Raw genomic sequence first — 20,975 nt, 5'->3', positions numbered from 1 at the left:
TTGTTCAGGCATCGGATTGCTTTCGGTATTTAGGATCCATTATCCAAACGGATGGAGAAGTAGATGGAGATGTTGCTCATAGGATTAAATCTGGTTGGGCGAAGTGGAAGAGTGCTACGGGTTTCCTTTGTGACCCCGGCATGTCAAATAGATTGAAGTAAAATTCTACCGCATGGCAATTAGACCAGCACTGTTTTATGGTACGGAGTGTTGGGCAGTGAAACACTGTCACACTCATAAGATGTCGGTGGCGGAGATGCGTATGTTGAGATGGATGTGTGGTCATACGAGAAAGGATCGGGTGAGTAATGAAATAATTAGGACAAAAGTAGGGGTTACATCTATTGAGAATAAAATGAAGGAAAACCGACTAAGGTGGTTTGGCCATGTAAGACGAAGAGCACTTGATGCGCCGGTTAGGAGGACTGAAGAGTGGTAAAGGGATGTAGTAGTGAGGGGTAGGGGAAGACCTAAGCAAACTTGGAGGAGGGTGATCGAGAGTGATATGAGCGTATTGGGGATTGAGGAAAATATGGTAGTGGATAGGAAAGAGTGGATGGAGAGAATTTGTGTCGCTGACACGACTTGATTTCACGGTTTTATAAGATGGTTCATGTTAGCCGACCCCGAATCATTTTGGGACTAAGGCTTTGTTGTTGTTGTTGTATTTATTATTAAAATAAATTAGGCTTAATACATCATTTGCCCCCTGAACTTGTCCAAAATGGTTGATTGGCCTCCTGAACTTTCAAAGTGTCTCGATAGCCCCCTGAACTTGCATAAAATGTTTACTTAGCCCCCCTGAACTTGCGTAAAACGTAATCAATTGATAACTCGGTTGCAAAAAAAGTAAGTTAAATGCGGAAGATGTATGCCACGTGTCTTAAAATGTTATTACATAATTTAAGAATAGAGTAAAAATGAAGTTATTACTTTGCTCAACTATGAACCTTGTATCCTCTAATATTACAATCGCAATACCCCGATCTTGATTGTTTTACTTTTTTTAAGACGTGTGCAATACATTTTCCGTATTTAACTTACTTTTTTTGCAACCGAGTGATCAATTGATTACGTTTTACGCAAGTTCAGGGGGCTAACTAAACATTTTATGTAAGTTCAGGGAGCTATCGAGACACTTTGAAAGTTCAGCGGGCCAATCAACCATTTTGGACAAGTTCAGGGAGCAAATGATGTATTAAGCCAATAAATTATATATAAAATAATGATTCGTTGGACCATAGTGGTAACTTTTAGAATTTTTTAGCATTGAAGACTTTTTATTTAAAAAGTTGCCAAATGTGATATGGATGAAAGAGAAAATAAAATAATATATTTTGAGACGATGTGTTAAGTTTTGACAACTTTGAAGAAGAGTGCTTCATTAGAGATGTTCTCAGAAGTAAATTTGTCAATTAAAATTTATTACATAAATTAGCTCGAACGTTTTGTATAGGGCTGTAATCGAGCCGAACCGAGCTTTGACCTGCTCAAGCTCGGCTCGCTATAAAATTAACAAGCTCGGCTCAATTCATTAGAAAATAAACGAGCTCGAGTTGAGCTTCGAGCTTGTTCCGAGTCCAAAATCCTCTTTGAACTTGGTTCATTAAGAAAATTATCTAACCATGAATTGATTGTGAGTAAATCGTTAACTATATTAATATAAAGTTTGCTCGCAAATAGTTCTTTAATTGTGTACATAAACAAGCTCACAAGTAAAGTTCATGAATAAATAAACAAGATGCTTAAAAATAGTTCGTTTATTACTCATTTATTATGTTTGTGAACGAACTTATCCAATAATAAATGAAATAATATTAAGTTTAGCTATTTGTGAACTAACACAAAACTATATAATTTTCTACAAAATTAAAATTTGTTCATAAATGTTATAATAGAACCGAACCAATAAATCGTGTTCATTTATAAATCGAGCCGAACTTTTATCGAGCGGCTCATGACCGGTTGGGCTCATTTACAGCCCTAACCCTTGCAACCTTAATTGGTGATATTATTGGGGTTGAGAACTTCAAATCAAACAAGTCCCAATTTTTCAAGAAAGTTGGGTCCAACCATTAGTAAATAACCACGTGGCCAAACTCCAATCATGAAATGGATAAAAATCTCTCTAACAACTGAGGGTTTTGTGTTGATAGCATTAGAAAGAGGAGCAAGAAACAAAGTAATAATAAGCAAAACGCAAAAATGTCAATAGCTGTAATAGCATCATCATCTCATAAAAGCTTCACAACCAACAATCTCATCCCTCAATTCCAAAAACCCAAACCAAAACTGTTAATCTCATGTACCCATGATAACAATGAATCTGATTCCTCCACCAGGTAATTTTTTAAATTCCTAATTCTTCAATTTCTTCGATTCAATCTTAGTTTTCTTACTGAATTTGTTGAATTTTTAGGAGAAAGAATGAGAATCAACTGGCGAAGTTAGCTTTAGTAACACTAGCAGCAGGGGTTCTTACACTTGGGTCAGTTAGTGATGCATCAGCTGCTAAATCAGGTGGTAGAGTTGGTGGTCAAGCTTTCAAGTCTTCTGCTCCTCCTAGATCTTCTTCCCCTAGACCTAGAATCAATAATAATTCCAGGTATTTTCTTCTAATCTTAATTAATTTTTCACTTAACTAACTGGGTATTGCTTTTGCCTGCATCACACTGCCTGTTACTGCTTATGGACACGCCATTTGATGAGTGGTTCATGCTAGGGATGATTAGTATGGGATTAGTGTCAAATGATTCAATTCTAACAATCTAATTCAAAAAATATTGTGCCGTACTAGTGTTAAACCTATGTTGCACTGACACTTCTAGTTAGTAGCGTTTTTGCTTTTCGTGTACGTGTCCCTTTTGTGCGGTGTCCATTTTCATTTATAGAATATTTTAGGAAGATTATGTTTTAGAAATAACTTTTCCCGTATCAGTATCTGTGTCCATGTCCGTTTCCCTGCAACATAGTGTTAAACCAATCAGATTAGTGTTGAATTCGTATAGAATTTGCAAATCAAATGTAATTTTACTTAATAATGATATTAAAAAGGATAAGGTATATCAAAATAGTTTCAAAGTTTTTAGAGAGGTGATAATTTAGTCCCAACCTATAAAATAGAACTATTTTAGCTTTAACTTTGTGAAATGGTGCAGTTTATATAGCTTTGGGTAACGGAACTTGAGGCTTACTTTGTAGCATTTCACAAACGTTGAGGCGTTAAATTCCGTTAACCAGGACTATAATTGTACCATTTCACAAAATTAAGGCTAAAATTGTGTTATTTCATACGTTGAGCCTAAATTGACACTTCCTCAAACATCTTAAGTTAATTTGGGTACCTTATCCCTATTAAAAATAATATAGAAGAGTATAATAATAATTTTAAATATTTATGTAAATTTTAGATTAAAGTTTAACCCTAACATTGTTATCAAACTTGCACAAGTCCCAAGTTGAAATGTACAAGTTGAGTCGAGTCAGCTAGTCGGATCATATCGGTCGAAACGATGTCGACTCTGTATATTGGGCGAGTCTGGCAAGTGAAACTTGGGGACTTCCAAGGAAACTGACTCATACGAGTCGAGTCAGCTAGATTTCGAGTAAGAGAGTATCGAATTTGTTCAAGACTACGTGTCGTCTTAGCCAAATCGGCACTGACTCATGCGTATCAGGTGAGTTTGCCGAGTGACACTAGGCAACTTGCAAGGTAAACCAAGTGTCGATTACCAAAAAAAACTCGGCAACTTGCAAGGTAAGTCCTCGAGTGTCAATCATAACAATCCAAAAGTTTGACCAAAAATCTATTTAATATATTTTTCACCCGCTAATATCATGTTGTGTTAACGTAATATATTTACAAATCTTTATCAAAAAAAAAATATATATATATATATTTATAAATCACATCGGCAACTTGCAAGGTAAGTCGTCGAGTGTCAATCATAACCATCCAAAAGTTTGACCTAAAATCTATTTAATATATTTTTAACCCGCTAATATCATGTTGTGTTAACTTAATATATTTACAAATCACATGTGATCAAGTATATTATGAATTAATAGAATGATATTTGATATGCAGGACAAACATATATGTGAATCCACAAATAGCTCCACCATTAGTAGGTGGATATGGGTATGGTTATTATGGAGGAGGTTGGGGCTGGTCTCCTTTTTCATTTTTTGCACCTGGTCCTAGTGTTGCCATTGGCATTGGAGGTGGTTTTGAAACCTTGGCTCTCTTTCTTTTTCTTGGTGCTGCTGCTGCTGTACTCAAGAGATTCACTGGAGGATCAAGAAATGATTTTGATGATGATGACTTCTAATTAATCATTACTCAAGTTTTGTTCATCACTTGTCAATCTATACATACACATATTGTAAAATGTGCTATTAATTATTTTGACCCCAAAAAAAGTATTGTAGTGCAAGTATATATCAGAACAGATACAAATGTCCAATGTAACTACTGTTTCCTTTCTATCTTATTACAGTTTGTGATTATTGATATAGACTCCGTTTGTTTGTCGGGAAATATTGTGTTTTGGAAAAAGTTCTACATAAAGCGAGTTGTGAGAAGAGATTTTGGGTTTAATTCCCACTAATGAGCTTTAATCGTGACTAAACCCGAACAAGATTATCTCAATGAAGATGTTTGTGGTTGACATAGAACTTCTCCCGTGTCCGAAATTGCCAAATGACGGGAAGACAACTTTTCATTCTCTCATTAGTCATTCGCGAATAATCTTTGCATTCTGGTTATTCAATAGCCAAAACCCTGGCAACAGAACAATATTAGAGTCCAAGTGGAGTTTAGTTTCAAAAATGAGAAATCATGGAACTTTTGGTGAGTCCAATTACAGATTTCGGCCTACTCCGAAGGAGAAGGCATGCTCAATCATTGGGGTCGTCGACCATCTAAATAGGAGAGAGTGTAAGGCGGTAGTTAGCTCATAGCCAAATTGGTCTAGCCTCAGGTATTGACATAGCTCCGATAAGGCTTCAGCTAGGAGTGGTGAATAGAACATGTTAATATTTGAATCTTTTAGACCCCAAATTAGTACAAAGAGTACTATAGGTGATAAAGACTTTTCGGTGTAGGATCTTCACAGTTTGGACTAGTGAATCGGCACTAGCCTTACGTGATCCACTATAGTCCATCAGAGACTAGGCGACAGACATCTGGTCTTGTGAAAGAGAGATGGATGTCTTCACAGGGAAGGTTCTGCCCTATAGACAACTGTCAAGCTCAGCGTGTGCTCCTACGAAGCTCGAGATTTGATACATCGAGGATTCTAGCGTGGCAGTTCCAGAAGTGACTTTCGAGCATTGACTTAGGTTTAACCACACTCTCGAAAGTAGAACTTGGCAGAATGCTAAGCAATCCCCTCGATATCAGTCGGGTGGCCGATGACTTGCGAAAATCTCAAAACCATATGGGGACTTCACTCTTGGAAGTAGAAGTTGGCAGAATGCTTATAGGAGAGCAATCCCCTCAATATCGGTTAGTTGGCTGCATGGTTTGGGGAAATCTGAGAACTGTAAGGGGACTTTGGCGTAGTCCAAGTTTGTCCCAATAACATCCTATATAATCTTAATAAAAGGGCTGCCTGGTGCACTATGCGTCCCCATTAAGCGTGGGTCTGAGGAAGGGTCCCACCACAAGGGTTTATTGGGGGCAAGCTTTTCCGTGCCAAATTTTTTTTTTGACAAAAGGCCGCTCCTAAGACTCGAACCCGTGACCTCGGTCCCATGTATGGTAAGAGCTAGTAAAACACATTGTCTGAAACAAGAAAATGTTGATTCCAGAAAACGTTACAACAGATCAACGAGAAAACAAGTTGTTTCCAGTACTGGATGTATTCTGGAAATTGATAATACAATCAATCTCTCGGATGAACATACATATCTATATGTATATGTTGGAAATAACATTTGTTCCCTCTATACAACATACTAAGCTTCCTTTATATCATTCTATCAGCTGAACAGCTGCAATGGCCGGTATCTTATCTCTCAATTTCTGCGTCAAAGCAACCCGAACTGTCATAACCCCCGCTGCAGGTCCACTTAGCCGGACCTTGACAACGTAATCGTCGATTTGAACAAGTTCAAGTACTCCACCTCCTGTTCCAGCTAGGTAAGGCCTAATCTCAGCAAGAACCTGCATACAAGTAACCAATTTTAGACTCGAAACTACAGAAACGGAACCAAATGAAATGAGTGAATAATACTAGTTTGTGAAACCTTTTCGATGTTTTCTTCGTTGAGGTCGAGTCCTGTTTCGGTGTCTTGGATCTGCTCAACAGCCATGATTTCAGGTATTTTGTCGCGCAACCGGAGTTCGATTCCCATCTTGAGTGTCATAGCAGAACTTGGACATGATCCACAAGCTCCTTGAAGCTTTAATACAACAACAAGACCATCAATCTCATGTAAAACAACATTTCCTCCATCAGCCATCAAACTAGGCCGTACTTGTTCCAAAACCTTCTCTACATTCTCTTCGGTTAATGGAAGAACACAACTTGGTGAAACTACAACCCCTTCAATATACACAACCCACACAACAATTACAAGTTAGGGGTGTCAAAACGGTTATCATGTCATAATTGTATTATGTGATTTATATATTCCACGTGGTTATATATAATGTAAATGTAATAAAAATGATAATCATGTCGTCCTGTCAAACTAGTTCTCTCCTAAATTGCACAGTCCTAATTACAACCTCTCAAATTTTTGCGAATGAGAAAATTGAAGAAATAAAGAGAGAATGCATTGTAATTAAATTGGTGTAATGAAGTCATTTCCTTGTAAAATAACATGTTACATCTTCCTCCAACTCGATTTCCTGCAAATACTCTTAATAATAAGTGTTTCATGGTAAGAAAATTGATGCATAGATTTTACGATTCTAAGCAAGAACGGGTTTAAAGGATGGTGATAGATGCAATGAATAGCGACATTAGAAATGGGGAAGGACTAACTGGAGCTATGTTAATAAGATGTGTTTCCATTATACGAAACACGTTTAAAAACTATGAGGTCGAATTAATGATATGTGCAATATCGACATGATATTGAATTAAGCTGTTTATATGCAGTATCTATATCCAACACGTACAAATCTGTAGAATATAACTTTTTCAGCTATTCAAGCATTCCTTTTCATTTTCTTCTCGTAAAAGTAATCAATTTTTCAGATAAAAGGATCAATTTGGTCTTTCAACTTGGTTCGTGGATTCAATTAGTCTCAAAATGAACTTGCATAAGAAAATGACATTTGTTACAAAACCACACAGTTAGTTCATATGTTGAGAGTATCTTGCAGGGAAACAGACACGGCTAGATGTTATTTGGAGTGTAAGTTTAGCGGCCACATAGGGAGGCAGGATGGGAGGGTTGCCTAGTTTTCGTTATTTAGGGTTTATTACTCAAACGGATGGAGAATTGGATGGAGATGTAGCTTCTAGGATTAAATCCAGTTGGTTGAACCGGCGATCCCGGCGTGCCTAACAGAAGAGAAAATTCTACACCTGCATTGTTACATGGTACAGAAACGCTGTCATATTCATAAGATGCCCAGAAGAATAGACTAGTCAAAGCAAGGATTGAAGAGTGTAGGTCAGGGTAGAGGGAGGTTTAAGCAAACTTGAAGAGGGTAATTGAAAGTGATACGAGTTTAGCAGGGATCAAGGAAAATATGATAGTTGAAAACTAAGTGTGGGGATAGAATTTATGTCACTGTCAAGAATTGATTTCACTAGCTGACCCGAATCATTTTGAGACTAGTACTTTGTTGTTCTGGTTGTTGTAGCGTTCTTATAATAAACTTCAAATGAAAACAGACACAGACCTTATCAAATGCTACCAAAGAGAAGTGTCCCTCCAATATATATCAAAATTAGAGCAATTACATTATATGGTACCTGCAGATTTCCTTAAAGTACGGTTGAGCTGCTTATAAGAAAAGAGGAGTCTGCTATGAAACTGTCCTCTAAGGAAGCCGCTCTGCCTTGAACAAAATCCAAAAGAATCTGAAATTGACTTCTTCTACACAGGGAAATCAACTGTTAAGTAGAATAATACAATGATATACGAAAATTGGTTGGAAGATTTAAGGTTGAAGAAGGTGTACCGTAAAAAAGGAAGAACAGTGGGTTGTTTCAGATAAAGAAAGAGAAGGGTTCAACATTGAAGTTAATGCTAAAATATATACATCAGACCACCACTAATTATGCATCGAAAATGAAATTTGATATATGGGTATCGGAATGTAGCATTTGAAATGGCGGAGGAGAAGAAAAGCATATTGAAAGATTGGGTAAATAATGGTGATATGGTGTTTGTGTGGATAGAATCTCAACTGCTATGCTGGAAAACCGATGAAGCCACGTATGTAAACTGATTACTCAGATATGGCCTATGGGCTTCTTCTTTTTTACTTCAACAAGACTATACCTGTTTGTGGCTGGACAGACTTTGGGCCACTTCTGGATGTGCCTGCTCTAAAATGACTAGTCCAAACTAAGAGTGACTGTTCGAGTATAAATTTTACAGTAATTCGAGTAATATTTCCGACCGATTAAATCGTTTTGAATCCTACTATATGGACATGATTGGTGGAAAGAAAAACTATATATGCATGTATCATGAATTCATTGGCCGGTAGTATTACTGTGGGAATACCTTAAAATTTTCCCTGTCCGAACTTGGTTCAATCAAAATTCGGTTAAAATGGCTCGGCCTGAAATTGGATCAGTTCGAGACATTAATAAAATGAACCCGAGTTTTTTTAAATTCAGTTTGAAAGCTCGTGAAGAAGTTCAATTGTTTTTTAATTCATACGTATATTTTATTAATTCTTAATTCAAAATAAAATAATTAATGATTATAGCGAAAAAAAAGACGTTAAGGCATGACTCTGAATCTCAACTCATAAGCCTATTAAAAAGAATAGTTAAGGGATGCTTTAAGCATTTGGTTAGTTTGAAATTAGAAGTTCAAACTTCAAAATGCGAACTCTAAGGACTAATTAGCTTTTCTCTCCCCAAGTTTTCTCTTTTCCAACCACGGCAGCTATTATTCTTAGAGCTTGCCATTATGGGTGATTTGCTTTTAATCTTTTAAAAATATATTATAGGGTTTTTTTTTCTTCTATGCTACTTATTTTATGCATATATGATGAATCTAGTTAAAATTTGTTAATTATTTGGTTCGATCAAAACTCGGCTCGAGACATTAACAAGTCAAGATCAAACCTATCTAAGTTCAGTATCGGTTCGACTCGTTAAAACCCATGGTCTAAACTATAGTAGTAAAACTCAATGTTATCATAAAAAGACGTAATATCAAATCAGATTATAATGATACGATGGTAAATAAATGAATGCTATGTTACACATAACATATTTTAATTTGTCAAATTTAAACCATTGATATTACACATATTTTTTTTAAACCTGATATTACACATATTAAACATATGGTAACTAAAAAAAATTAAACATATGGTAACTAAAAAAAATTAACTTTCAACATTTATGCATTTAACCCCTTTAATTGGATTAACGGGACGTTTGGTATTCTATTGGGATAAAGATAATGATAAAGGTTGGGATATGTATAAGGATAAATGGTTGGAAGAAGGATAAAAATACGATAGTCGAGAATTATTATTCAATGTTTGGTATGTAGGATAGAGATATGGATAAAATAATAAATTTTATTATGTTAACCTTATTTAAACTACATAACATTAATTTGATGGATAAAATGAACTTTTCTATTCTATTAAAATCGCAGGAGCTTATCTCACCTCCTTATACCACCCCCTCTTGGGTATTGGGTACAGGATTTGAAGGATAAGACTCATATCCCGCTCTTATCTCCTTAACCCATCTCTAAAACAAACATGAAATAACTCGTCTCATTTTTTTTTATCCATATCCCTGTGTCTTTATCCCCTCTAACAAACACCCTTTAAATTGATTTATATGGTGACATATTACTTCATCTTTGATAGAAAGGCTTGGCATCGAAATCCAAACTTCCAGTGAGTCAACTCATCTCCCTCACGGAATAACGCATTTCAAGAACACGGATTATCACAACAATCACAAGGTTTATAGATTAAAGGTCTATTTTCAGCTGTTATTGTTTAATGTTTGCAATTAGCAGATAGATCCTTTCAAAATAGCATAAATAACCACTTCTCGATACTAACCAAATACTTCTATTCTACAGTGTGAAATGAAAAAACAAAAAGTAAATACAAAAACGAAAATCAAACAGACTAAATACAATACAGCAGTTGAATTAGCCTTCATAAGAAATTAACTAATTAGCCTTCCCTGAAATGAGCGGTTTAGGAGGAGACAGCGATCGAATTTCGGGTGCGGAACTAGGAAACAGTATGTTAAGCTTATGCATCAGTATGTCAGCTCTTGAAGGAATATCATTCAGAAGAAATTGCTGCACAATCGGTTTCTTAAACCACTCCATCACAGTCTCTCCTGGTGCCCTCAGAACCACCTTGCTAACTTCAAACGGGGACTCTACCGAGCTCAACATCTGTGCAACCACAATCTTCAGTGTCGGTCCGGTAACCAATTTGATTCGCCTTGGTATGACACCATAATATAGCATCCGCTTTCTGAACCTATGAAGTGTGTGTACAACTGCTATAAGAGCAGCTCCTACCGATAAGTTCCTAACATCGAGGGACCACGCAATGTGCTGATCGAAGACTATAGCCTTTGGAAAAAGCTTGTTCTCGTAAGCAACTTTCCAAACACATCGAGCTCGGTTTATTTGCCCCATTAGAACAAGGTAATTGAGTAAAACATTCACGAAGTACCGCGCAGCACCTTCTTCCAACTCGTAATCAATGCCCTGGAAAAACTCCCTTGTAAATGTTAACACGGGTTGTTGCCTCTGTTCCGGACCAGTGAAAATTCCGCATAGAAAAGAATGTGCCTTATGTCTTGTAGCACTGAGGATTGACATTAAATGCCTCTCATTCTCCTCTGCTTGGCATCGGACTAGATGGGCGAGAATGGATGTGTAAAGTATCAGATCTACTTTAGCAGCAGCGCCCACATAGGTCTCGAGGAGAGGCTTGGCTGATTCATATAAACCATTCTTCATACAAGACTCGAACAATTGGCGTATTATGAAATTATTCGTTCTTATCCCTGACGAACCCATGAAACGTAGCCATCTCAAGGCAAGGTCAACAGATCCATCCTTGATATACACCATTAAAACATCACTGGCACTCACATCGACAGAAAAACCCATGGCCTTCATTTCGAGTAAAATTTTCGCGGCTACATCCACAAGCTTCTTACTAGCCAGAAGAGTCAAAAGGGAAGTGTATGTACTCAATCCCGGTTTCAGACCAGCATTTGTCATTGAATTATACAGCTTCATAGCCAAATCTACTTGCCCGGAAGCAGCATGCATTTCAAGAAGACATGAATACGTAGACGGGGTGGGTAGGAATCCAGCCCTCTCCATATCGTTAAAGATAGACACTGCTGTATCGAGCTTCCCCGACTTCGCATGGGATTCAATAACCATAGTATACAACCCGTAGTTCGGTCTAAAGCCACCTTTCTTCATCTCAGCCCAAAGTCTGAAAGCTGCATCTAACTTGCCAGCCTTGGTATGCGACTCGATCAACGAAGCATACAGAGTTGCAGATGGCCTGAGCCCGAAACCCTGCATTTCCATATAAACCTTCAGAGATGTGTCCAACCTCCCTGCTTTCCCCAACGAATCAACAAGTGAGGAGAAAACGCTAAAGCTTGGGCGGAAGTTCCTTTCTTTCATCTCTTGGAATAGCTTGTTAGCCATATCGAGACGGCCTGATTTTGCTAAGCTTGGTATCATCAATTCATATGTTGAGGCATCCAAAGAAGACTTTGCTGCTTCCATGCTCTCATATATCTCAAATGATTTGTAAGGCAAACCCTTGTTCAAAAACAAGGTTATAAGCGCATTATATGTTTGAGTATCGATTTTACATCCCGAATCCTGAACCTTCTTGAAACAACAAAATGTTAGCTCCAACTTCTCTGCTTTAGCCAGATACTGGATCACTCTATTATACGCACCTATCGATGAAATCCCACCCTTACTTGAATCTTGAACCATCTCATCAAACAATGACTGAATTCCATCGAAATCTCTACTTTGATTCAACCCATCAAATAACAACATATAACATTCATCATTCGGCACATACCAAGATTGTCTCTTGGCCCATTTAAACAAGCTCAATGAGGCAACAGTATCATTGATAGTTTTCAAAGCCTGAACAATATGAGTCATGTTCGGCACGAATTGTAGCTTGTCCAATTGAGTCTCCAATTCTGGTCCCCATTTCCACCTTTTTGCTACCTCAACAAGCTTTCCAACAGCAACAACATTCAAAAATGGCTTCTTCAGATCACCAACCATAACATGATCATCAACCCCTGGCTCAACTGACCTTATACCTTTCCCACTGTAAATTACACTACCTGACTCATCTAAATACTCTATCTCCTCAGTCCACTTAGCAGAATCACCTTCTGTGGTCTTCCCAGAACAGTAATTTTTCACAAAGTAAGGGGGTTTACCATAACTATTAACAGAAATACGACGAATGATATTCTGACCCAATATATATCTCGAGAAGTCCAAATTCACGCTAGTATCAATTACTAAATTCGTGCAGGAACTAGAGTGTTCATCATTTTTAGCATTGAAAAAAGGCCTAGAAGTGCGAGTTTTGGTGAGTGTATAAAGATTTCTGGGGCATAATCTACTGCGATAAAACATTGAGTGGAAGAGGAAATAAAGGGTTTAAGTTTAAGGATTTCGGATACTTACCGGAATCGTGAAGCGATGTTTGGTATTTGATTGTTGAAACGGCCGAAGGTATTTGCGAAGAGGAAGCTAAATAGAGATGACGGCTGTGGAAGTTAGTGCGTAGGCTGTTTGCTGTTGCGGCATAGAAAGGAAGAAAATGGAGAAGGAGAAAGGTGCTTGAATGCAAAACTAATTGCAAACCAAATAGAGAGGAGTAAATTGAAAATTGAAAAAATTATTTAGTTGAATATTTATTTATTAAGTAAATAAGAAAACAGGGATAAATAAAAATAAAAATGAAAATGATTATGTAAAAATATTTTAAAACTAAATAATTATATATATTGCTCCCAAGTAAAATATAATTATATAGCCTCTTAATCTATGTGGTATCTCATGTATTTCGGTGTATTACATGGTTTTTTAAATGATATTATATTCTTATTGTGGTTTTTGTTTTGGATTTTCGGATATAGATTCCAAAATTTGTTTTCTTCCATTGTGAGTAAAAAAATTTGAGTTTTAGAGTTGCTCTTGTAACAGAATTGTTTTGTGTTTGAGAGCTAACCCTATGAGCAGAAATTTTCTAGGTTTCAGTCTGCCCAAGCGAGCAACCTAGTTTGGAACAAATTTCAATTTGTCCCGCATATTGTTTGGATATAGGATTCCAAGTCTCAATTCATCTTAACGGATTGTGGTAGTTCCTTTTCCGCCGTTGTCATCTCTTTTTTTACATGTCTGCCCGTTTAGTTTGCCGGTGAATCTCCTTTTATGCAATGACGTTGTCGTCGGCCTCTTCTGTATTGCTTCAACTAGGGTTTTATTCTCCGTTTCCGACGAAGCTTGATGTTCCTCCGTCTTTTCTCATCTCTGAATTTGTTCTTCTAGGTTGCATCTACATGATTATATTTTATATTCTAAAATATCTTGAGCGTACTCTTTTTAAGACTGTTATTCTGTAGAACATGATTAAAATCCACGCTTCATCTTGAGGTGCGGTATTACATAATAATTCAATGTAATAAATGTAAATATGACAAGTCAACTAAAGCATGCTTTAAGCTGCTATAGGATTATGTAGGCTGTTGTGGCCCTATAATTTTTGTTGCAGTACAAGCTTGGCAAGAGTTGTGATTGATTTTGTTTTTGGTTTTTGAAATACCTTTTACTAATGTTTTGATTTGAGCGGTCAGTTTCTTCTTCATTTTTGAGCAAAATTAGTAACTTGATCTTCATTTTAGAGTAAGATTAAGAAATTGATTGTTTTCTGGTCTGAAATATATAATAATTTCTATTGGGGTCTAAGCTTTGTAAGGGTTGTGATTGATTAATAAATTTAGGTTGTTAATGTGATGGTGATTGTAGAGTTTAAAGTTAGTTACCTTTTTATGTTTACTACTGTGACTTAGCTAGAGTCCAAAAATTTAACTTTTTTTGATTTTGTTGTTTGGTGTCTGAAATACTTTTTACAAGTGATTTGATTTGAGCATTCAGTCTATTCTTCATTTTTTAGTAAAATTAAGAAATTGATCTTCTTTTTTGGACAAGATTAGGAAATTGATTGATTTATGGTCTGAAATATTTAATAATTTCTATTGCAGTCCGAGCTTTGTATGAGTTGTGATTATATTGTTTTTTGTGTCTGAAATACTTTTGCTAGTGCTTTGATTTGAGCAGTCATTTTCTTCATTTTTTTTTTAGCAAAATATCATTTATTAATGATTCTCAATCTTAACACAAAAAAGAATTCTATCAATTAAAAAAATTTATATAATCTCAACAAGAAATGATTTCTATAAATATTATATTTAAACTGGCAACGTCCATAAACTATGATATATTAAAATTTCTCCAATAGATAATGTAAGCGACAAAGCTTTTAGCTTTGCTCTAGCACGATGCAAGGCCAGCCTTGGGCCTAGGTTTGGAGTATGCTGGTCTAGACCCAGGTAAGAAGGAGCTCAACAAAATCTGGTAGGTTTATATGTATATATGAAACTAAAAACAATTATATAAACATTTATACGAGATGATCTAATTCTTTCCTACTTTGTTTTGTTGTGAAAGCTAAATTCATTAATAAAAAAATTTAAGAGGCCCACCCCTTTCTCCAACACTAAATTCAATTTGGTGATTATTAATGATTAAAAAAATTTTAAAAGGCTCTTTTCTCTAGGTAAGTAATTAATAATCACTAAATTTTAATGATTAAAAAAATTGAAAGGCCCACCCCACATTTTTATCCAACATCACTAATTAAATTAAATGGTCAAGTACATGAATATCATAAATAATTAAGTACAAAATCCAATTAAGTTATATCACTAAATTTAATTTTTAATATATTCTAAATTTTTAATTTATAAATTATAATCCTTAAAATATATTAAAAGTATTGATATTACTAGTTTGACCTAATCTAAAATTATAATTTGATATAGTTATAAATAGTTTTTAAAAGATGAATTTTTGTGTAATTTTCTCTAAATTAATTCCATCAAATCAAATAATCTTTTCCTCTCCAACATGTTACTCTCCTCCTTTAATTCAACATTCTAAATCGATTAATATTCAAGTTTTCTTGTTTACTTTTCTTCCTCAATCTTCAAAAAAATTTCCAACCTGCTTCATTCTGAATCAATTAATAATTGAGTTTTGATTATTGAAACACCCCGACCAACGACAGACTGAGTCCAAACCACCATCGTCGCCTCGCTTCTAACCAATTAAATCATGGATTGATTTTCTCAGTGCTTCTATCGAATTTGGTTGATTATTTTAGGTATTTCATCTATCTCATATATTAGATTTGTTGATTATTTGATTGCTTAGTTTTGATTATATTGCAGGATTCGTGTTTCATTGTTTTGTGAAATATTTAAATTGTTATTCGATGTATTGCTTGCTTGACAGTCTCAATTAATTTTGTTATTTGTTTATATTCTTTACAAATACAATAATAAAATTGGTATTTGACTAGGGCTCGTAAATTGTCAGAACTGGCCCTGACATGATGGATCATATCGTTGAGATAGGAAGGGTAAGCATTAAATGAGAAAACTTTCTTTCATAAAATACTTGAAGAAAGTTGTCACCCATATTTATTTGAGCGGGAAATGTTATATTAAATACATTGAACGACCTACTGCATTTTTACAGATAAATTCGCAAACAGTCATCTATTAATCTAAATACGAAACAAGTTATTTAATTTATTAATTACGCTGGTTGATGTACACCCCAATGAAAACAAATGAAAATAATTTGGAGATCCGGTCCCATATATGTAGAATCCTCCTCCTACTTCACCCATACATTCAGTCCGTGCTTACAAAAACTTATTCCTTCTCGAATTGGGATATTGTGTTCTATCATGTTCAAAAGTCTTTGGTGCGCGTAGATAATGCCACCTCATAAGAAATCTCGCCATTTTCGGATTCTTTTCCTTATAAGGATCCAGAGTTATTTTTGTCCTAATTATACTATGAGTACCCTATATAAAAGATACAAGGGGAAACTTCAAATAAAACCCATGTGGTTTCACTAATTTTCAGATAAAGGACTGTGGTTTACTTTTTGTCAAAACGAGGACTGAGGTTTCACACTTTTAATAATGCTATTAAAACTATCTTTAACGATCTGAAAATGAAAATTTTCAAGAATTAAAGTTGTTCAATGTCATATTTTCTATGGAACTACATTTTCGATTTTAGAAAATCATCTTTTTGGAACTTTCTTTCTCTAAACATTAACTTTCTCTCTCTTTACCAAACATCATCTAAATAATCTCGAAATAAAAAAGTTGAAAAATTAAAGTTGCTTAGAATATTAGTAGTTCTTAAAATATGTCATTTTTGAAGTTGTTAAGGGTGATTTTAATAGTATCAATCGAAAAAGTCCTTATTTTGCTAAAGTTGAAAACCTCAGTCCTCGTTTTGACAAAAAGTAAACCACAGTCCTTTATCTGAAAATTAGTGAAACCACAAGGGTTTTATTTGAACTTTACCCAAGATACAAACTCCCTTTCACAAAGGTACAAAATAACATAATTGCAGAGACTCTTGCTCTGTAACTTTCCATCTTTTTCTCTTTTATACAAGAACTGACTTGAATGTCAAAGAGTCACTCATCTAGATCCCGTTAAAAAAATTAAAGAGAAAAGTCAGATACAGAAAAAGAAAAAAATAATGGAGAAAACAAATTCAACCATTACGAGAAGAAAAATATGAAAAGAAATATATTCTAATACAAGGTCGGTCTTACAATTTATGAGGCCTTAGTTTTAGCGGTTGACTTTTTCATCTATTTGTGGATAATATTTTATTTCTTATCATTTTCTTGCAGTATAAATTTATTTTAACTAATGAAAACATAAGCATTTCCTAAATAAAAAAATTTAGCGGTCGACTTTTAGGATCAAACTTGAATATATGGAATTTTTTTTAAGAAGAAATATATATAAAACACACTAATTAAAAAGAAGTTGTTTCATAAAAACACTCATTACTATCTAAATAAAGAAAATAAAAAATATTTGGAAGGATAGTTTTATCTGAAAAAAAGAAAGTAAAGAATATTTGGTAGGTAAGTTTTACTTTCAGAAAGAGATTCATCCGATTTTAAATTTAAATTCGTCTGGACTGTCGGCTTACAATTAAACTTATTCCTTCCCGAATTGGGATATCATGTTCTATCATGTTCAAAAGTTTTTGATACGGGTAGATAATGCCACCTCACAAGAAATCCTGCCTTTTTCAGTATCGTTTCCTTATAAGGATCTAGAGTTATTTTTGTCCTAATTCAACTATGAGTCTTCACCCTATATAAAGTGTACAAATTCACTTCACAAAGGTACAAAGTAACATAATCGAAGAGACTATTGCTCTGTTTTATATTTATCATTAGTCTTGTGTGTTTTAAATGGGTTGAGTCTTGTGTATTTTGGAAGGATAGCTTTATCTGAAAAGAGAAAGTAAAGAATATTTGGTAGGGGTGTTTTACTTTCCGAACGAGATTTATCCGATTTTAAAGTCTGAACTGTCGGTTTAGGATAATGACGGTTTGGGAAAAAAGAAGCAGCTAAAATAAGTATTCTTTTTCAGGGACATTAGCTTGGGCTTGGGCTTGGGCTTGGGCTGAGCCAATTAAGTTTACAATTGTTCATTATTTTGGTGTTTTTGAGCTTATGTGCTCAAAGATGGCCTATGTGCTACTCAAGTGGAAGTGGGTTTGTGAAATATGAGTATTGTTAACATCAACTCAAATCACCTATATTTATTATATTTAACCCTTAAAATAATTTTAATAATTTTACTCTTCAATCTAAAATTCTAATAAGTTAAATTTAAGATCGATAGAACAAATTTATTTGATAACTCAAGATACATGTGAACAATAAATATTTGAACTAAGATGTTGTAAAATTTACGTAAAAAGTAGAGTTGTTAAAATGAATAAATAAATTAACCGAATTTATTTAATAAATGTCTTGATCTAATCCATTTAATAAATGGGTTGAGACGATCTAATAATAAATGAGTTGATATGACTCAACCCATTTATTGAATGGATTGACTCGTTTAACTGATCGAAAGGAAAAAATCTTAAAAATATCTTAGACATTGGTTTTGAATTAAAAATTATAATAATTGTTAAGATAAAAAAAAGAAATTATAATAATTTTGCATTCTTAACCTAAAATATATTCAAAACAGATAAATAATAAATAATTAACTTTTGAGATTATTTTGTTGGAAAGCTTAATACATTAATCATCATTCTTGAACCCAGATTGGAACTTTGAAAAAATGTATTAAGAAAAGTTTAATTTGTAGTTTATATCTAAATGAGTTTAAAAATATAAATGGATTCCCTCATAAAAAATCTAGCAGAAGTTAATTTTTTTTTTTTATATATATAAACATTCATGCAGGAAGGCCTAATTCTTTCACACTTTATTGCTAAAAAAATTAAAAGGCCCGTCCCATTCTTCTCCAACATCACTGATTAAATTAAATCCATCCAATCCAAGATGATTCTTCTTCTTCTCTTCAACACGTTTTCTCACATTCTAAATGGATTAATATTTAAGTTTTCTTTTTACTTTTCTTCCTCAATCTTCAATTTTTTTCCAGCCAGATTTGTTCTAAATCGATTAATATTTGGGTTTTGATTATTGAATCACCACAACTGATGACTGATTAAATCATCGATTGAAATTTTCAGTGCTTTTATTTTAGTCTCTTATATTAGATTTGTTGATATTAAAAATGGTATAGTAAATACGTTGAACGACCTACTACACTTTTACAGATAGATTCGTAGACAACCATCTAATAATCTAAATACTAACATTTTATTTTATTTATTAATTGCTCTGGTTGATTTACACCCTAATGAAAACAAATATAAATAATTTGGAGATCTGGTCTCAGATATGTCGAACCCATACGTTCAGTTTGTGCTTACAAAAACTTATTCCTTCCCGAATCGAGATATCGTGTTCTATCATGTTCAAGAGTTTTTAGTGCGCGTAGACAACACCATCTCGTAAGAAATCTCGTGTTTCTCGAAGTTTTTTCCTTACTAGGATTCAAAGTTCTTTTTTTTTTTCTAATTAAACTATGAGTATTCACCCTATATAAAAGGTACAGACTCACTTCACAAAGGTACAAAATAACATAATCGAGAGTCTCTTGCTTTTTTACTTTCTCTCTTTCTCTCTTTTACACAAAAACTGATTTGAATGTTGGAGAGTCACTCATCTAGACCCGGCTAAAAAAATTGAGGAGAAAAAATAAAAGAAAAATAAAAAATAATGGAGAAAACAAATTCAGCCATTACGAGAAGAAAAGTATGAAAAGAATGATATTCTAGTACAAGGCTGGTCTTACAATTTATGAGGTCTTAGTTTTAGTGATTTACCTTAAGGATCGAATTATATAATTAATATATAAGAAAGAAGCAACACAAATAAAAAATTTATATAAAAGATTATGTCCTCAATTTAATTAATTCATGTAGGCTTATATAATGAATGAAAGTTTTTTTTTTAACATTAAATATAATTAATAGTTTTTTTTTTTTTTTTGTTATTGAAAACTAATGCTAATGATCAGATCTAACGGTTGCTTCAGAAAAAAAAATGAGATCTAATGGTACAATAATAATTTAAAGAAAACAGGTTGTCAAAAAAAAAAAATTTAAAGAAAACACAATGTGTATTAATAAATATTTTGATCAAGTGTTCATTTTTTTTAATTTAAAAATTAAAATTAATGTATAATAATTAATGGAAATATACAAATTTAATAGGAGTCTTAAAAATGTTTGAACTCCTTAATTTTTAAAGGGCATTAGGTGTTCTGGTAGAATTTTTTTTAAAAAAATATAAACACACTAGTTAAAAAGAAGTTATTTCATAAAAACACGTGTTATTATCTAAAAGGAGAAAGCGAAAAATATTTAAGAGGATAGCTTTATCTAAAAAAGAAAGTAAAATATATTTGGTAGGAGAGATTTACTTTCTGATAAAAATTTATTCGATTTAAATTCGTTTGAACTGTCAGTTTAGGATAACGATTGTTAGAAAAAAAAAAAAAAAAAGTACTTTTTTTTGCAAGACATTGGCTTGGGCCTTGGGCTGAGTAAATTAAGTTTACAATTATTCCTTATTTTGGTGTTTTTGGGCTTCAAAGAACTCATGCTCAAATATTGTTTACATAACCTTTGATTGATTAAATGAATTTTTATTATATTTAACTCTTAAAATAATTTTACTCTTCAGCCTAAAATTTTAATAAACTTAAATCTAAGATGACGGAATAATATATTTGATCAATCATCATGATACAAGTAAACAATAATATGTAATAATATTATTTTAACATAAAAAGTTTCTATAAAAAAATTATCAGTTACCTTTGTTTAGCAAAGATTGCTGATTTAGATGATAAAAAAAAACCAAATTTTCACTTCATTAAGCAGAAAAAAAAAAAAGCTTAATACATAATTACGCACTAATTGAACTTATCACACACTTAAATTTGTTCATTTTGAACATTCAATACTTTTATTTACCACTATGACAGATTTCAAAGATGACATGA

General features: G+C 33.7%; 3 protein-coding genes across 4 annotated transcripts; 1 reads left to right on the top strand and 2 right to left on the bottom strand.

Moving 5' to 3' along the window:
• Positions 1 to 2,149: 2,149 nt before the first annotated feature.
• Positions 2,150 to 4,515, top strand: LOC136202069 (FLUCTUATING-LIGHT-ACCLIMATION protein 1, chloroplastic). Its single transcript, XM_065992523.1, has 3 exons — positions 2,150 to 2,342; positions 2,420 to 2,605; positions 4,088 to 4,515. The coding sequence occupies exons 1-3, from the start codon at positions 2,206 to 2,208 to the stop codon at positions 4,329 to 4,331; spliced, it is 567 nt and encodes a 188-aa protein (XP_065848595.1). The 5' UTR covers positions 2,150 to 2,205; the 3' UTR covers positions 4,332 to 4,515.
• A 1,269-nt stretch (positions 4,516 to 5,784) lies between these two features.
• LOC136201976 (nifU-like protein 3, chloroplastic) lies at positions 5,785 to 8,355 on the bottom strand. Its single transcript, XM_065992376.1, has 4 exons — positions 8,147 to 8,355; positions 7,938 to 8,061; positions 6,253 to 6,551; positions 5,785 to 6,169 (listed from the first exon to the last, which is right to left on the bottom strand). Exons 1-4 carry the CDS (start codon positions 8,201 to 8,203, stop codon positions 5,978 to 5,980), a joined length of 672 nt encoding a protein of 223 aa, XP_065848448.1. The 5' UTR covers positions 8,204 to 8,355; the 3' UTR covers positions 5,785 to 5,977.
• Positions 8,356 to 10,204: 1,849 nt separating this feature from the next.
• Positions 10,205 to 13,085, bottom strand: LOC136203164 (pentatricopeptide repeat-containing protein At1g79490, mitochondrial). Of its 2 annotated transcripts, XM_065994247.1 has the most exons (2): positions 12,889 to 13,084; positions 10,205 to 12,594 (listed from the first exon to the last, which is right to left on the bottom strand). In XM_065994247.1, the coding sequence occupies exon 2, from the start codon at positions 12,472 to 12,474 to the stop codon at positions 10,348 to 10,350; it is 2,127 nt and encodes a 708-aa protein (XP_065850319.1). In that variant the 5' UTR covers positions 12,475 to 12,594; positions 12,889 to 13,084; the 3' UTR covers positions 10,205 to 10,347. The 2 variants fall into 2 exon arrangements, with proteins under 2 accessions (XP_065850319.1, XP_065850318.1); XM_065994246.1 differs by having other exon boundaries at positions 10,205 to 13,085.
• Positions 13,086 to 20,975: the final 7,890 nt, after the last annotated feature.

This window comes from Euphorbia lathyris, chromosome 8 (assembly GCF_963576675.1).
Source record: "Euphorbia lathyris chromosome 8, ddEupLath1.1, whole genome shotgun sequence".
Lineage (NCBI taxonomy): Eukaryota > Viridiplantae > Streptophyta > Magnoliopsida > Malpighiales > Euphorbiaceae > Euphorbia > Euphorbia lathyris.
Note: the sequence above shows the minus strand (reverse complement) of the source record. Positions and strands in the feature narration are given on the sequence as shown.

Excerpts from the sequence above, each read along its gene's own strand:
- LOC136202069 (XM_065992523.1), top strand. The coding sequence starts at position 2,206 with ATGTCAATAGCTGTAATAGCATCATCATCTCATAAAAGCTTCACAACC. Across the intron at positions 2,343-2,419 it reads GAATCTGATTCCTCCACCAG|GAGAAAGAATGAGAATCAAC; the intron begins GTAATTTTTTAA and ends TTGAATTTTTAG. Across the intron at positions 2,606-4,087 it reads AGAATCAATAATAATTCCAG|GACAAACATATATGTGAATC; the intron begins GTATTTTCTTCT and ends TTTGATATGCAG.
- LOC136201976 (XM_065992376.1), bottom strand. The coding sequence starts at position 8,203 with ATGTTGAACCCTTCTCTTTCTTTATCTGAAACAACCCACTGTTCTTCC. Across the intron at positions 8,062-8,146 it reads ACTGTTCTTCCTTTTTTACG|AAGAAGTCAATTTCAGATTC; the intron begins GTACACCTTCTT and ends TTCCCTGTGTAG. Across the intron at positions 6,170-6,252 it reads ACGAAGAAAACATCGAAAAG|GTTCTTGCTGAGATTAGGCC; the intron begins GTTTCACAAACT and ends ACTTGTATGCAG.
- LOC136203164 (XM_065994246.1), bottom strand. The coding sequence starts at position 12,837 with ATGTTTTATCGCAGTAGATTATGCCCCAGAAATCTTTATACACTCACC.